The 16,847-nt window shown below is 42.5% G+C and overlaps 1 protein-coding gene across 3 annotated transcripts in view; it reads right to left on the minus strand.

Annotated features, from left to right (window-relative positions):
- The window catches only part of MAP3K13 (mitogen-activated protein kinase kinase kinase 13), a 229,474-nt gene that overhangs the window by 57,895 nt on the left and 154,732 nt on the right, over positions 1 to 16,847 (minus strand). For all 3 annotated transcript variants that reach the window (XM_073551551.1, XM_073551553.1, XM_073551552.1), the window contains exon 3: positions 15,452 to 15,635. In XM_073551551.1, the coding sequence (XP_073407652.1) occupies positions 15,452 to 15,635 (184 nt within the window). The remainder of the gene's footprint in view (positions 1 to 15,451; positions 15,636 to 16,847) is intronic.

Genomic DNA, 16,847 nt, shown 5'->3' on the forward strand with positions numbered 1-16,847 from the left:
TCGAAAATCGTAGTTACTTACCGATAACGGTATTTCTCTGATCCCATGACGGCACCACGGAGAGAGGGATCTGCCATCAGGGACAGGAAACCTACAGATGAAAAAGGCGGTACCTCTCTCCCACATCAATTGGTTTACAAAGCATTACACAGAACTTTCAGCTGCAACTCAAATGGTTATAAAAATTCAACATTAATCCAATTAATCAAATTAAGCTTAATAGAGGCACCGTATGGCTAAGTACTAAAGCTAACTAACTCACTCTAATGTGCACACCTGTGTGTGTGAAGGGAGGGGATGTACGGGTGCTGTCATGGGATCAGAGAAATACCGTTATCGGTAAGTAACTATGATTTTCTTTTTCCCCCAAGACGGCACCACGGAGAGAATTACAAAGATTGTACATCTCGGGAGGGACCACCACCTCCAGAACCCTTTCCCGAAGGTGAGATCTGAAGAGGAGGTCAAGTCTAGATGGTAATGTTTGAAAAATGTAGAGGGGGAAGACCAAGCGGCAGCTCTACATATCTGTTCTATTGAAGCACTGGCTTTCTCCGCCCAGGATGATGCCACTGCCTAGTTGAATGGGCCCTTACGTCCTCTGGGATGGCCGCCCCGCAAGAGGAGTAGGATAGGGTGTTGGCCTCTCTTATCCATCTCGCCAGCGTGGCCTTTGATGCTTTTTGACCCTTTCGCGGACCCTTAAAGCAGATGAACAGAGCCCTATCCTTCCTGAACCCCCTCGTGGTTGTCAAGTATTGGACCAGGCACCTTTTTACATCTAAAGTGTGTAATAACTCTTCTGTTTTATTCTTGGGATTGGGACAGAAGGAGGGTAGGGAGATTTCCTGGGTCCTATGAAACTGTGACGATACCTTGGGGAGATATGCTGGGTCGGTTCTAAGAATTACCCTATCATCCCGTACTTGCGTGAAGGGTGAGTGGGCAGACAAAAGCTTGCATATCACTAATGCGGTGGGCAGAAGTTAAGGCTACGAGGAGGGAGGTCTTAAGGGACAATATTTTTAAGGGGACCTCCGCTAGGGGTTCGAAGGGAGATTTGGTTGGTGCGTTTAGCACTAGGTTTAGATCCCGGGGGGGGTGCGTAGGGGGATTGGCCTGGATCTACTTGAGGCTCTAATGAATCTCATAATCTATCTATTTTTGGCTAGGTCATGGTTATACAAAGCTCCCAAGGCCGCCACCTGTACTTTTAAGGTGCTGTTGGCTATCCCCTTTTCCAACCCCCTCTGTAGGAATTCCAGAATCTTGTCTATAGGGATTTCTCCAGTTGGGTCGGAGCCTGACACTGACATGAATTTTTTCCACACTTTGCTATACGCTTTAGTGGTTACTGGCTTTCTGCTCTGTAGTAGCGTGGTTACCAAGTTTGGTGAGAAGCCCCTGTTGCTTAGGAATTCCCTCTCAAAAGCCAAGCTGTAATGTGTAAGTTTTTTATGTGGGGGTGGTACACTGGTCCCTGGGATAGCTGGTCTGGAGTTTCTGGTAGAACACAGGGATCTGTTATGGACATTTTCCTCAGCCAAGGAAACCATATCCTCCGTGGCCAGAAGGGTGCTATTACCACTACCGTCGCCTTGTCCCCCCATATTTTCCTCAGTACTAAGGGGATGAGATATATTGGAGGGAAAGCGTAGGCCAGATGGTAATCCCAGGGTATTTGAAAGCGTCTAGAGCTACTGGGCCCCCCTGGGGATCGGTTGAGCAGAAGGTTTCCAAGTTCCGGTTCTGACTGTTCGCAAAAGTCTCTCTGGCCGGCCCCAGAGCTTCACAATCTGGTTGAAGACTAACTGGCTTAGTTCCCACTCCCCCTGTTTTAGGCGTGTCCTGCTTAAGAAGTCCGCCGTTCGATTTTCTGAACCTTTTATGTGAAGGGCTGTCAGGGATTCTAGATTGTGTTCTGCCAGGTGGAAGATGGACTTTGTTACCTCCATCAGTGCTCGAGATCTGGGGCCCCCTGGTAGTTTAGATATGCTACCACTACATGGTTGTCTGAGAAGACCCTTGTGTGATGAGAGCGAAGTGAATCTAGAAAATGAATTAGAGCTAGTTTTACTGCCAGCAGCTCCTTCATATTTGAGGAAGCGGACTCTCTTCCCTGGGTCCAGGGTCCTTGCGCCACCTGGTTGCCTAGATGTGCACCCCAACCCCAGGGGCTTGCGTCCGTAGTTAGGATCTTTGTCGCAGGCAACACCCAAGGAACCCCCTTGGTTAAGTTGGCTGGATCTGTCCACCACGTTAAGGAGTGTATTGTCTCTGGTGAGATGTTTAATTGCGTGTCTAAATTCCCGTGTGGGGAAACGTCTGCGCCTAATATTTCCCACTGTAAGTCTCGAGTATGGCTCTGTGCCCACTGAACTACTGGCATGCAGGCTGTCATTGACCCCAATTGTGACATTGCTTTTCTCAGGGTAGTGTTTGGGGAGGCTATCATTTGTGACGACATCTGTGCCACTTTTTGAACCTTCGTCTGCGGAAGGTAATATTTCTGTTCGATTGTTATCCCCAAGTACTCCTGCACCTGACTTGGTACAAGTCTGGACTTGGGAAAATTCAGCATCCATCCTAGACTCTGTAGAGACCTCATGACCATGTCCAATTGTTGTTTGCAGTGGTGAGAGGTGACACCTATTATTAAGAGATCGTCCAGGTATGGGACTATCAGGATGTTTTGCTCTCTTATGTGGGCCATTACCTCCGACATTACCTTTGTAAATACTCTTGGAGCAATGGCTAGCCTGAAGGGGAGGGCTCTGAACTGATAATGTTTTATCTCCCCCTGGATTGTCACAGCCACCCTGAGGTATTTCCTGTGGTCTCTGTGAATAGGCACATGGTAATATGCGTCCCTCAAGTCTAATACGGCCATGAAGCAAGATGGGGGAAGCATTTTTATACAAGATTTTATTGTCTCCATTTTGAAGTGCTGAATTTCCAGGAACTTGTTCAGCCTTTTTAGATTTACGATCGCCCTGTACAATCCATCTGGCTTCTTGCGAAGGAAGAGAGGGGAGTAGAAGCCTTTGCCCCTGTCTTGGTAGGGGATGTCTTGGAACACGTTTTTCTCTCTTAGATTCGTTATTTCTTGCCACAGAGCCAGCTGCTCATGTGATGTCCTTTGGGGCGTTATCACGAAAGAGTTGTTTGGGAGGGTAATGAATTTTAGCCTCAGACCTTCCTTTAATATGTTTAGTATCCACAAACTCGCGGATATTTTTTCCCTGGCTTGGAGAAAGTAGGATAATCCTCCCCAGACCCGGGGAGTACCTTCATTTTGGCTTCTTGTTGTCGGGGGGTTTGTTAAACATAAAGCCTTTATTCTTGTTCCTTCTATCCTCCCATCCTTCTTTGTTCCCTTTTGGGGGCTTCCGTCGCATAAACCTTCTGTTCCGAAACGGCCGTTTGTATGATTGGCTGGGGAACCCGGGAAAGGATTTCTTCTTGTCCCCTGCCTTGTCTAAGATGTTGTCCAGTGTTGGGCCAAATAAGAATTCCCCATCGCATGGGATTGTGCACAGTTTGGTTTTTGTTTGCAAATCTCCTGGCCAGCATTTCAGTCATAAGGCGCGTCTTGCGGCATTCGAGAAGGCCGTTGTCCTGGCCGCCAGCCTGGTTGAGTCTACCGACGCATCCGCCAGGAAAGCTGTTGCTCCCTTCATTACCGAAACTGATCTCTGTATCGTTTCTCTTGGGACTTTCCCCTTTATCTGCGAATCTAAATGGTCCAGCCAGACCATTAGGGCTTGTGCCGTACACATGGCTGCTATGGCTGGCTTTAGCCCTCCTCCTGCCGCCTCCCAAGCGTTTTTTTTAAAAAGTTTCAGCTTTTGTATCCATTGGGTCCTTCAGGGTACCCATGTCTTCGAAGGGCATGGCAAATTTTTTAGAAGCTTTTGCGACCGCTACATCTAATTAAGGTGCTTTGCTCCTAAAGGAGCAGGCTGGGTCGTCAAAGGGGTATTTCCTCTTCGGTGTTAGGAGGACTTTTTTGTCTGGCTTTTTCCACTCTCGCTTGATTAAGGAGTGGATTTTCTCATTAATCGGGAAAGCCCTCTGCTTTTTTTGCTCTAGCCCTCCGAACATTAGGTCTCGGGCAGTTTTCTTAGGGCGAAAAGGATTATGGAAATGGAAGAGAAAGCAGATAAGAAAAATAACAACCATGCTGGGAAGTAGAAAGGGGTGAAAATTAGTTAGATTAAGGAATAATTTTCTGAAAAATGAATAAAAATTATCAAATAAGAATCCATGTGCGCTTACACAGAGCCCCCTGCAGTGCACCTCTTAGTAGACCGGACTTATAGAAATCTACCTCATTTAGAGAGATTTTCTGTTTGCAAAATAATTAAGCCCAAATACTGCAACAATGCAAATTTCTAATATTTCCATACCCTGATGATCCATCTTGCCACACCTCTGTCTCGCCCCTTGGTAAATTACATCCGTACCTCTGACCCTCAGGTCAGCTGCTGCAGTCCCGGGAACTGCCCTGGTGTGGTGCCTGGTATTTACCGGCGGTGTCTACCAGCCACCATCAGTAGCTCAAGTGAACACGTGGTATTCATTTAGTTACGCCTCTGCAGGGTAAGCCCGATCTGTGGTGCAGTGGGTCTCCGCTAACATTACATAAACATTGTGGTTAGCGCTTGAAGGTAATTATTCAGTAAATATATGAAACGGGTAGATCAGACCTTCAAAGTTGTAAGTTGTCAATTTACCAGGCACAAGAATTTGTCCCTGTATCTTAGACTTTCCTAGACTGTGTTTGATATATTGGAAGCCTTGACCTCTTGAATTTAGATCTTATGTACGCCACATTTTGGAGCTGTTTGAATTGTCAGCTTATGACAAAGCCAACATACCATAACCTAACGGCAAAGACACCCATGTATTTACTATAAAGTGCATTGCCTATTCTATTGGTCTTAGTTCTAACATGTCTTATATGCTTGTCCATTTTTGAGTGGACATTGTGTAAAACTAAATTTATTCTGTAGCCACTGCGGCAGCTTTCTGCATCAGTAACAGCTAATTACCAGAGGTTAAAGTTAGTACACTCATGGCATTCAGCTGACTAATAGTGTTACACACCTGTCCTGAGTTTCCTGGTATAACAGGCCAAATTAACCCCTTCCAAGATTTGATCCACGGTATAATCCAGCTCAAACAAGTCCGTTAAAAAAAATATTTATTTAAAAAATATATTTTGTAAAACAATAGTCACACAGTGTAAAAAAATCACAACCCCCATGTGGGAACAGTAGCGTGGGCAGATGCATTTCAAACAAGAGTTCATAGTCTTTGCATTCCATACAATACTAAATTACCCCTTTAAATACCACATCCTTTCCCAACCATGTGTCTAATTCCACACAATCACAAATAAAATTCCTCACCTGCTAAGGAGGTATCACACTTGTTTAAAGCTAGACATAGACAAGGAATTGAAAAATGCATAAGTAAGCAACAAAAAAACAAGAAAAAACTTGGAGAAAAAATAACACATTCATATGTAATGGTACGTTAGATCATGTTTGATATTCATTCCGATAGGGGCCCTAGTTGCAAAGTTTAAACCCCCCAAGATTCCCTATTTAACAACTTTCTGTTGTGGCCCCCTTTAAAAGGTTTAAACACTCTTTCAATGCCAGTGATCCTACACATTGTAGTGTTCCCATTGTGCTGCTGGGAGAAATGTTTGATGCAGCTGAACATTTATCTATTTTATTGTTGGCTGCATCAGAGAGATGTCGTCTGATTCTCACTTTTAATTGATTATGTTGTACATCCCACGTATTGAACTCTGCATATCAAACAAGATATTAGATATACTATAAAAGTACTATTACAGTTAATAAATGATTTAATCTTGTAAGATCTATTCATTGCCATTCAATTAAATTCCCTTGTATCCTCAATATGGTCACAACACAAACATGTACGATGTCCACATTAAAAAAATCCAACAGTATTCAGCCAAGTTTTCTCCCTTATCGGCTTTGTGACCGCCGATGGTAGATAAACGTTGGCGCTAGCAGGGCTTTGTGCAGCGCCAACGTTTGTCTACGGTCGTCGGTCTTGTGCTGATCAGGACCACCACGTACCTTATAATGAGGGGATCCTAGCACACAGTGCTTCCTGTGACCCCCGACCTTATTGAGACTGGGAAAGTTTGTTGTAGCAACAAATTTTCCCTGCAATCTGCCTCATAGTAATGCTGTGACAAGTGTGACAAGTGCTAGGGTTAGTGCTATAGTTAGGGTTACTGTTAGGGTTACAGGTAGGGTTAGTGCTATAGTTAGTGTTAGGCTAAAGTTAGGGTTACTGTTATTGTTAGGGTTACTGTTAGGCTAAAGTCAGGGTTACTGTTATGGTTAGGGTTACTGTTAGGGCTAGGGTTACTATTAGGGTTAGGGTTGGGGTTACTGTTAGGGTTAGGGTTACTGTTAGGGTAAGGTTAGGGTTATTGTTAGGCTAAAGTTAGGGTTATTATTAGGCTTAAGATAGGGTTAGGCTAAAGTTAGGGTTAGGCTAAAGTTAGCGTTAGGCTGAAGTTAGGGTTGGGGCTAAAGCTTGGCATAGAATTGAGGCTAAAATTAGGGTTAGAATTGGGGCTAGTGTTAGGGCTAGGGGTGTGTTAGGGTTATTTTTGTGGTTTGTGTAATGGTAAGGGTTGGGATTAGGGTTAGGGGTGTTTTAGGTTTAGGGTTATGGTTGGATTAGGGTTAGGAGTGTGTTGGTGTTAGAGTTGTGGTTAGGGTTATCGTTAGGGTTGGGGTTAGGGGTGTGTTGGGGTTAGGGCTGGAATTAGAATTGGAGGGTTTCCACTGTTTAGGCACATCAGGGGCTCTCCAAACGCGACATGGAGTCCAATCTCAATTCCAGCCATTTCTGCGCTGAAAAAGTCAAACGGTGATCCTTCCCTTCCGAGCTCTGTCGTGTGCCTAAACAGTGGTTTACCCCCCACAAATGGGGTATCGGCATACTGAGGACAAATTGCACAACTTTGGGGGTCTAATTTATCCTGTTACCCTTGGGAAAATAAAAATTTGGGGGCGTAAAGATTATTTTTGTGGAAAAATTTATTTTTTATTTTCACGGCTCTACATTATAAACTTATGTGAAGCCCTTGGGGGTTCAAAGTGCTCACCACACATCTAGATAAGTTCCGTGGGGGGTCTAGTTTCCAAAATGGTGTCACTTGTGGGGGGTTGCCACTGTTTAGGCACATCAGGGGATCTCCAAATGCGACCTGGTGTCCGATCTCCAAACCTGGTGTCCGATCTCAATTCCAGCCAATTCTGCATTGAGAAAGTCAAACGGCGCTCCTTCCCTTCTGAGCTCTGCTGTGTGCCCAAACACTAGTTTTCTCCCACATATGGGGTACCAGCATACTCAGAACAAATTGGACAACAACTCTACATTATAAACTTTAGTGAAACACTTGGGGGTTCAAAGTGCTCACAATACATCTAGATAAGTTCCCTGGCTGGTCAAGTTTCCAAAATGGGGTCATGTGTTGGGGGTTCCTACTGTTTAGGCACATCAGGGGCTCTGCAAATGCTACATGACACCCGCAGACCATTCCATCAAAGTTTGCATTCCAAAACATCAATACTTCCCTTCTGAGCCCCACTGTGTGCTCGATCAGTAGTTTTCTCCCACATATGGGGTACCAGAGTACTCAGGACAAATTGGACAACAACTTTTGGGGTCCAATTTCTCCCGTTACTCTTGTGAAAATAAAAAATTGGGGGCTAAAAGATAATTATTGTGGAAATAAAATGATTCTTTATTTTCACAACTCTACGTTATAAACTTCTGTGAAGCACTTGGGGGTTCAAAGTGCTCGCCACACATCCAGATAAGTTCCTTGGGGGGTCTAGTTTCCAAAATGGGTTCACTTGTGGTGGGGCTTTCTACTGTTTAGGCACATCAGTGGCTCTCCAAATGCAACATTGTGTCCGATCTCAATTCCAGCCAATTCTGCAATGTAAAAGTCAAACGGCGCTCCTTCCCTTCCAAGCTCTGCCGTGCGTCCAAATAGTGGTGTACCCCCACATATGGGGTATCGGCGTAGTCAAGACAAATTGCACAACTTTGGGGGGTCTAATTTCTCCTGTTACTCTTGGGAAAATAAAAATTTTGCCAGTTGCAGTTGCTTACTAAAGGTCTTTCTTTTGCCCCAACCAACAAGATGATGTTTACAGAACATTATTAGATGTTAATAAATTCGCTAGAAATCTGACTTTACGTTGCCATTTCTATGGGAAGGATGAGAGGTTATTGGAGAGCCCCCAGGACAATCAAAGTTTTGTAGGTGATAATCAAGCAGGAATTTGTGATGTACTGAATTTTGAGGAACAAAAATCTATATTGTCTTTACAGTATTCAGCAGCTGAATCCAATGATAGTTCCATTAATAATAATCACAAATTCTCAAGCAGAAATCTTTATTTTTACCCAATACAGTCTCGCCCCGAAGTATTGGATGACTTTCAGGAGATAGTTGAGAAAGAGTTACATGAATTGAAAGAAAGAACTCAGAGTAAAAATATTCCTTCTAATTTAACTCTTAATGAAAGGAAGGCTTTGGAGGATTTGCAATCTAATAAGGATCTTATGATTAGAAAGGCAGATAAAGGGGGAGCTGTTGTCCTTATTACCTGTGGAAAAACATTTTTGTATCCCTGGTCATACCACGATGGTCATTAAATTATTTGTACTTGTGTGTCCCTTGTCTTACACATGTTTATTATACTTGTCTATATTTCCCCTTTTCACATTTAAAGCGCCATGGAATAAATGGCGCTTCATAAATGCATAAAGATAATAATAATAATTAATTTGTTTTAAAAGGTAACTTCAAGTCTCAGAGAGACAGGAGAGTCTGGGAGTATAAATGTATGACAACCTTCGACACACTCAGTGAAGGAATGAATGTGTCGCATGGATTTATGTCTTTCAACATCAATTAAGGAATTTGCTCTTCAGACCTTCTGGGGGCATCATTAACAGTACCAGACCCCAATCAGAGGGCAATAAGACTTTCACACTCCTTATCTATGAACTGTTCCAATATTTATGTTTATCCCTTTCCCATAATGACAATTCTGCTTCACGTCACTTGTCTTATCTATTGCGTTATTTCTGTAATCTTTTGTGCATAAATATGTGATTCTTCAGATGTTGTACTAGTCTTTGCCTGATGAAGAGACCTGAGTAGTCTGGAAAGCTTGCAATTTGTTACCATCTTTTCAGTTAGCCATTAAAAGGTATCAACCACTGAGAACTCTCAATTCTAAATATTTTTCAGGGCTATTGAAAAATTTGTTGCGGGAAGCGGTTAAAATGGGGGCAAAAACATAGGAGTTATCTGAGGATCTTTTAGTGCAATCCCCTATTGTACCGATACTACACTCCTTGCCAAAGATTCATAAAGGTAGATTCCCTTACCCTTGGTGCCCTATAGTCGCAGGAACTGGCAATTTAGGGGACAAAACTCAGCTCATGGCTGGATTTAACTTGCAACCCCTTATTAAAAATATCCCCAGTTATCTGAGAGACACGAAACACGTCGTTATATCCACTTTGGATGGTTCTAAATGGCTAAGCCAGAGTTTGTGTCTTTCCTGCGATGTGGTGAAATTATATCCCAGTATACCGCATGGAATACCATTGGAGTTATTATCAGCTTTCTTGAGAGTACATAGTGAATACACATTGGAAATTAAGGAGTTTATTATTTTAGCAACTGAGTGCTTGCTTGTCCATAATTTTTCTTTTAATGGAGGTTTATATCTGCAAAAGCAGGGAGTCCCAGTGGGGGCAGGCTTTTCATCTTCCATAGCAAATATTTTTTATAGCTGCATGGGAGGAGCGGTATATTTTCTCGGCCACTTCCGATCTCCTGTCCCATATCAGATAGCACGGTCGCTATTTTGACGACATCCTTCTGATATGGGATGGGGCAGAGGAAGAGGCCAGCGAGTTTCTCTGATGAATCTGAATGATATGAATTTGACATTTACATACACGGTACAAAGGAATATTATTGATTTTTTGGACATATCGCTGGAGTTTTCACCTGGGTGATAGATTATTACTCCTTTTAGAAAGGATACTGCGACGAATTCTACGCTTCATGCAACATCCTGCCACCCCATTAAAACCATACAAAATATCCCATTAGGTGAACTTAAACGAGCCACAAGGAATACTTCTTCAGATATTACATTTGAAAAGGAACAATTTCAGGTTAATGAAGGATTAAAAAAGCGTGGATATTCTCAATGGATGTTGGACAGAGCGTACAGTTCGATCGCCGCTAGAAATAGACAAGATATGTTAAAAGAAAAAATAGCAGATAATACAGGACAGTATTTTATCAGATTACATTTGTAACACAGCATAGTCCCCAGTTTGCTGAAATAAAAAGTATAATTAATAAATATATTCCAGCACTATATTAGAATGACATACTACGCGATATTCTGAAACAACCCATTAGATTTTCCGCCAAAAGGGCCCCATCTTTGGGGGCTTTATTATCACAAAGCCTTTACGTGAATAATGCTATATTAAGGGAGAAAACTTGGCTGAACACTCTTGGATTTTTTAAATGTGGACATCATACATGTTTGTGTTGTGACCATATTGAGAATACAAGGGAATTTAATTGAATGGCAATGAATAGATCTTACAAGATTAAATCATTTATTAACTGTAATAGTACTTTTGTAGTATATCTAATATCTTGTTTGCTATGCAGAGTTCAATACGTGGGATGTACAACTAATCAATTAAAAGTGAGAATCAGACGGCATCTCTCTGATGCAGCCAACAATAAAATAGTTAAATGTTCAGCTGCATCAAACCATTTCTCCCAGCAGCACAATGGGAACACTACAATGTGTAGGATCACTGGCATTGAAAGAGTCTTTAAACCCTTTAGAGGGGAAGACCACAACAGAAAGTTGTTAAATAGGGAATCTTGGTGGATTTATACTCTGCAAACTAGAGCCCCTATGGGAATGTATATCAAACATGATCTAACGTACCATTACATATGAGTGTGTGGGGGGGGGGGGTTTCCGCCAAGTTTTTTCTTGTTTGTTTGTTTTTTTTGCTTACTTATGCATTTTTCAACTCTTTGTCTATGTCTATCTTTAGAATTTTAAACAAGTGTGATACCTCTTAGCAGGTGAGGAATTTTATATGTGATTGTGTGCAATTAGTCACATGGTTGGGATAGGATGTGGTATTTAAAGGGGTAACTTAGTATTGTATGGTATGCAAAGACTAAGAAATCTTGTTTGAAATGCGTCTGCCCACGCTACTATTTCGACATGGGGGTTGTGATTTTTTTTTACACTGTTAGTATTGTTTTACGAAATATATTTCTTCAATAAAAGTTTTTTTAATTTTTTAACGGGCTTGTTTGAGCTGGATTATACCTTGCTTTTCCTGTTGCACTACAGTTTCCATGCTCGGAGTCCAGTAACAACTGATGGTTAAACTTACTTTTTGTTTTTCCCTTTCAAGATTTAATCCCTTTCTGACATTAGATGTACTAGTCCGTCCATGTGCCCTGGGACTTAATGCCCATGGACGGAATAGTACATCATACGAGATCAGTTGTGCTCACGGGGAGGAGCGTGGTTGATCGCGGCCAGATGTCAGCTGAATCTCACAGCTGACACCTGGCCCTAAGTGCCAGGAGTGGTCGCAGACCACTCTCGGCACTTTAACCCCTAGAACACTGCGATCAAACATTATTGTAGCGTTCCAGAGCCCCTCTACCTTTGGATCGGAGACCCCGCAGCAAGACGCGGGATACTGATCGCTGCCATGGAGACCCGATGTCGTCATGATGACATCCGGGTCTCCAGAGCTGAGCGACTTCCTGTCATGCGCAGTGCATGTCAGGAAGTCTCTCAGGATAGTGCATAGAAGCTGCAGCGCTGACAGCTTCTATAACATGCAGATCTGTAAAAGTAAGAATGAAATAAAAAAAAAGTTTTAAAATAATTGTAAAAATATTAAAAAATAATAATAAAAAATAAATATTTATTCTATCATTAAATCAATATTTGAATAAAAAAAATCTAAACAATAAAATTACACATATTTAGTACCACCGCATACGTAAGGACCCGACCTATAAAACTGTCCCACTAGTTAACCCCTTTAGTGAACACCACTAAAAAAAGAGAACAAAGGCAAAAAACAATAAAAAAGACGGATATAAATAAACGTGGCACCACTGAAAACGTCATCTTGTCCCGCAAAAAGCAAGCCACCATATAGCTCCATCATCAGAAAAATAAAAAAGTTATCTCTTTCAGAATGAAGTGATGCAAAAATAATTATTTTTTCCTATAAAATAGTTTTTATTGTATGAAAGTGCCAAAACATAAAAAAAATATAAATGATGTATCGCTGTCACCTTACTGATCCGAAGAATAAAACTGATTTATCAACACCCCCAAAAGGAATTCATGAATTGCTGTTTTTTGTTCATTCTGCCTCCCAAAAATCGGAATAAAAAGCGATCAAAAAATGTCATGTGCCCGAAAATGGTACCAATAAAAATGTCAACTCGTCCCGCAAAAAACAAGACCTCACATGACTCCGTGGGCCAAAATATGGAAAAATTATAGCTCTCAAAATGTGGTGATGCAAAAACTATTTCTTTCAATAAAAAGCGTCTTTTAGTGTGTGACAGCTGGCAAACATAAAAACCCGGTATAAATAGTAAATCAAACACCCCTTTATCACTCCATTAGTTGGGGAAAATAATAAAATTAAAAAATGTATTTTTCTCCATTTTCCTATTAGGGTTAGGGTTTGGGTTAGGGTTAGAGTTAGGTTTAGGGTTGGGGTTAGGGTTAGAGTTAGGTTTAGGGTTGGGTCTAAAGTTAGGGTTGGGGCTAAAGTTAGCATTAGGTTTGAGGCTAAAGTTAGGGTTAGGGTTGGGGCTAAAGTTAGGGTTAGGGTTGGGGCTAAAGTTAGGGTTAGGGTTGGGATTAGGGGTGTGTGAGGGTTAGGTTTGTGGTTAGCGGTATGTTGGGGTTAGGGTTGAAGTTAGAATTGTGGGGTTTCCACTGTTTAGGCACATCATAAAGGGACAGTGGTCAGAATTGTAAAAATTGCCCGGGTCATTAAAGGGAATCTGTCACACTTTTTTTGCACTATTAGCTGGCGGCATTGACATCAGGGGCTTATCTATAGCATTCTGTAATGCTGTAGATAAGCCCCTGATGCAACCTGAAAGATAAGAAAAACACATTAGATTATACTCACCAGAGGGGGCGGTCCGGTCCGATGGGCGTCACGGTCCGGCGCCTCCCATCTTCATACGATTTCGTCCTCTTCTTCACATCTTGTAGTGGCTCCAGTGAAGGCGCACTGCTCTGCCCTGTTGAGGGCAGAGCAGAGTCCTGCAGTGCGCAGGCGTCGGGAGAGGAATATAGTTAGTGGAAAAAAAGGGTGACAGATTCCCTTTAACATGCAAACCACCATTGGGGTTGAAGGGGTTAAAACAGGTATAGTTTGTCCTAGAGTCCACACAAGCAACAAAGTGATCCACACCACTAATACACCTTAGGCTCAATATTCCATTGATATGCCCAAATGCTATCGGCATGGAAACCTGAACTTTCAGGTGCCTACCCAGAAAGTAACAATACTAATAGTCCATGTGGTAAGAGAAAAATGGATGGCACTCACCAGTCTAAGATCTAGTATTTATTTCAAAGATTAAAACATCTTCAGTTTGAGAATGGGAAAGTAGTATGCGAGCGACGACGACCGTTTAGCGCTATTGCGCTTCTATGGGTCATTCCTAGACCAAACTATTCCCAGGGGGTGTAAAACAGCCTAGGCCAAACTATACAATTCCAGACTACAATATACTGCTCTATTTTATGAGCCCTTGTAAATGAGAGAGAATTTAGAAGCCATTTTTTAACACCTTAAAACTGACTTACACATAGTGGGAAGGTATTTGTGGTGTTAATCACATGATGAAGATTAATCTTACAATACAATGTGACTGGTAATGGACATCAGTCATTAAATCTGAGATTACACTGGTGTCCATCAAGGTAAGCACTTTTACTTTAGAATGCGATTGCAACTTGACCTTATCACTTCACTGGTTTTCTCACCCTGTCTATGATTGGTAGAAAAGTGTGCAGAACTCCTATCATCCTCAGACACACAGCTGCTTTTAATGTGTAACTACTGAGAAGTGTGGTAGATTCTTTACCTCATTATATGTTTTTCTAAGTCTAATATTTATACTGATTGCAGTTTTTGTGGTTCAAGTAATAAAAGTCTATGTGTTTAGACCTTTAAGATTTAAAGTCAGTTATCTTCTCACATAACTTACCTGACAAACCTGAACCCCCAATAGGATGTAGAAAAATTAAGTAATTCTTGTGTATATCACTTAACACTGCTGATATCAAGGGGAAGTATAATCTGGCATGAGGGGGTATGAAATGGCCAAGCCAATTTTTTTTACACCAGAGTTTAAACTGGCTGAGGTCATAATATACTGAGACTATAATCAAGCTTGACCGCTTTAACCCTGGGTATAGTCTGGACTAGGGGTATACTATGGCCTGTTACACTGGGTTACGCATCCATCCCCTTTGCCCGCTGCTCTATTGTGCACCACTTAGCATTTTGCAAGCTGCCTGGCATGGAACATTAGCTCCCTATAACTATTTGAGGCGCATTTAGACACACATGTGTGTCTAGGGATTTAGACTCTAGTCTTTAATGCTTTTTGTGCTTCACCTTCTGTGTATACTGTGCTTTTACTTGCTTCAATCCCAGCTGGGTTCCCCTTCATCCTTCTTGCTGCTCCTGAGATTCTACAGTGTGCAAAGTCCTCTCTGCCAACATGTCTTCCTGCATCAGTGCCAGGGATCCGTATGCCTACACAGACCTAAGGCTTAGAGAATCCATCTCACTTAATGAGCCTAACAATGAGTGGGTTCAAAATACTACACTCATGGCATTCAGCTGACTATGAGTGGGTTCCAGTTTAGGAATTGGGTTATCCAGATGTGACAAAACTTTTAAACATTTTATTTGGACCAGAGGCAAAATTACCATTTGGGTGTACCTGGATGTCATCTTGATTTGTTATGAACAAGGAAAAATGATCATTACTACAATGTTTTTGCAAATGAAATCTGTTTGCCAAAAGACCTGAACAAAAAGCAGGAAAAAAAAGTTTAAAGCCCATAATCTCTTTTTTCTGTATATACGTTTTATAGACAATCTGTGTTTTTCTTAATCATAAACCTACAAGCAAGACATCATCCCAAAAAGGGTTATTACGGATGATTCATTCACAGGATTGCAAAGGTACTGTATCTGAATGAGTCATGTAATGGACAGTAATAACGGTACATACTTGAAAGCAATGATGTTGGGGTGCTTCAGCTTCCTCAGGTGCTTAATATCAGTCTCTTTTTGTTCTCTCACTTTCTTAATTGCAACTTCCTCTCCTCGAAACTTCCCTAGGAAAACAGCTCCTTGTGCCCCGCTACCCAGCCACTGCAGCTCCGAAATCTCCTCAAAGGGAACCTCCCAAGTGTCTGAGAAGTAAGGAAAAGATTAAAGGCACAAATCTCTACATTATACATGATTCATATACATTTTGGAAATATTGTTATCTATGTTTAGCAAAATATACATAAAAAGCAGAATAAAATGTAGTTACAGCTGTAATGCACTAGATTTACGAGATGTGACACAGTTGAGTTTGTCATTATCAGAGATCTGTGTTCCTGCAAAGTCTGGATAAGTCTTACTCATTAAACAAGTGATATACTCTTGACTTTGTGGCACCATGTTGGATGTTTCATCAGAAGAAGGAGCTGAACAAAATATTGCTATAGCCTATAATAAAAGTAGAGGCTCTATTTTCACTTTTTTTATGGCATCTCAATTAGATGATACAAAACTGTAGTTGAACAGAATCCACTTAAGGTACTGTCACACTTAGCGATGTACCAGCGATCCCGACCAGCGATATGACGCGGTCAGGATCGCTGGTACATCGCTAAGTGGTCGCTAGTGAGCTGCCACATAGGCAGATCTCACTAGCGACATCGCTGGGGACGGGGATCGCTACATCGCATGCTGCATTTCGGCGCGCACGGCGCACCATCAAAAGTGCGCAGCACGCTACTTTCACACTGGCAGCGCATGATCTGCGCACCCTATGCTAAAGATAGGGTGCGCCGATCGCATGCGTGCAAATGCGAAAGTAGGCGGTGATCCCGGATGGGGCGGGCAGGGAGCCGGCTCAGGGCGGGGCTTAACGACGCAGGGCGCAGCGTTGTTTTAACGCAAATGTGAAACCAGCCTAATGCTGTAGATAAGCCCCCGATGTAACCTGAAAGGTAAGAAAAACGAGTTATATTATACTCACCCAGGGGCTGTTCGGGTCCGGAGGGTGTTGCGTCTGGTCCGGCTCCTCCCATCTTGTAGTGATGACGTCCTCTTCTTTGCTTCCTGTCGTGGCTCCGGCGCAGGGGCAGTGCTCTGCCCTGTTGAGGGCAGAGCAGAGTACTGCAGTGCGCAGGCGCCGGACCGGGTCAGAGAGGTCTGGTTCCTGCGCACTGCAGTACTTTACTCTGCCCTCAACTGGGCATATAAAATACGCCTGTGTCGGAGCCGCGAAGGGAAGCAAAGAAGAGGACATCATCGCTACAAGATGGGAGGCGCCGGACAGGACCGCGACACCCTCCGAACCCGAACCGGACCAGGACCGCCCCTGGGTGAGTATAATATAACTCGTTTTT

The sequence above is a fragment of the Dendrobates tinctorius genome, unplaced genomic scaffold (assembly GCF_039654945.1).
Source record: "Dendrobates tinctorius isolate UK_male_01 unplaced genomic scaffold, ASM3965494v1 ptg000177l, whole genome shotgun sequence".
NCBI classification, from domain to species: Eukaryota; Metazoa; Chordata; class Amphibia; order Anura; family Dendrobatidae; genus Dendrobates; species Dendrobates tinctorius.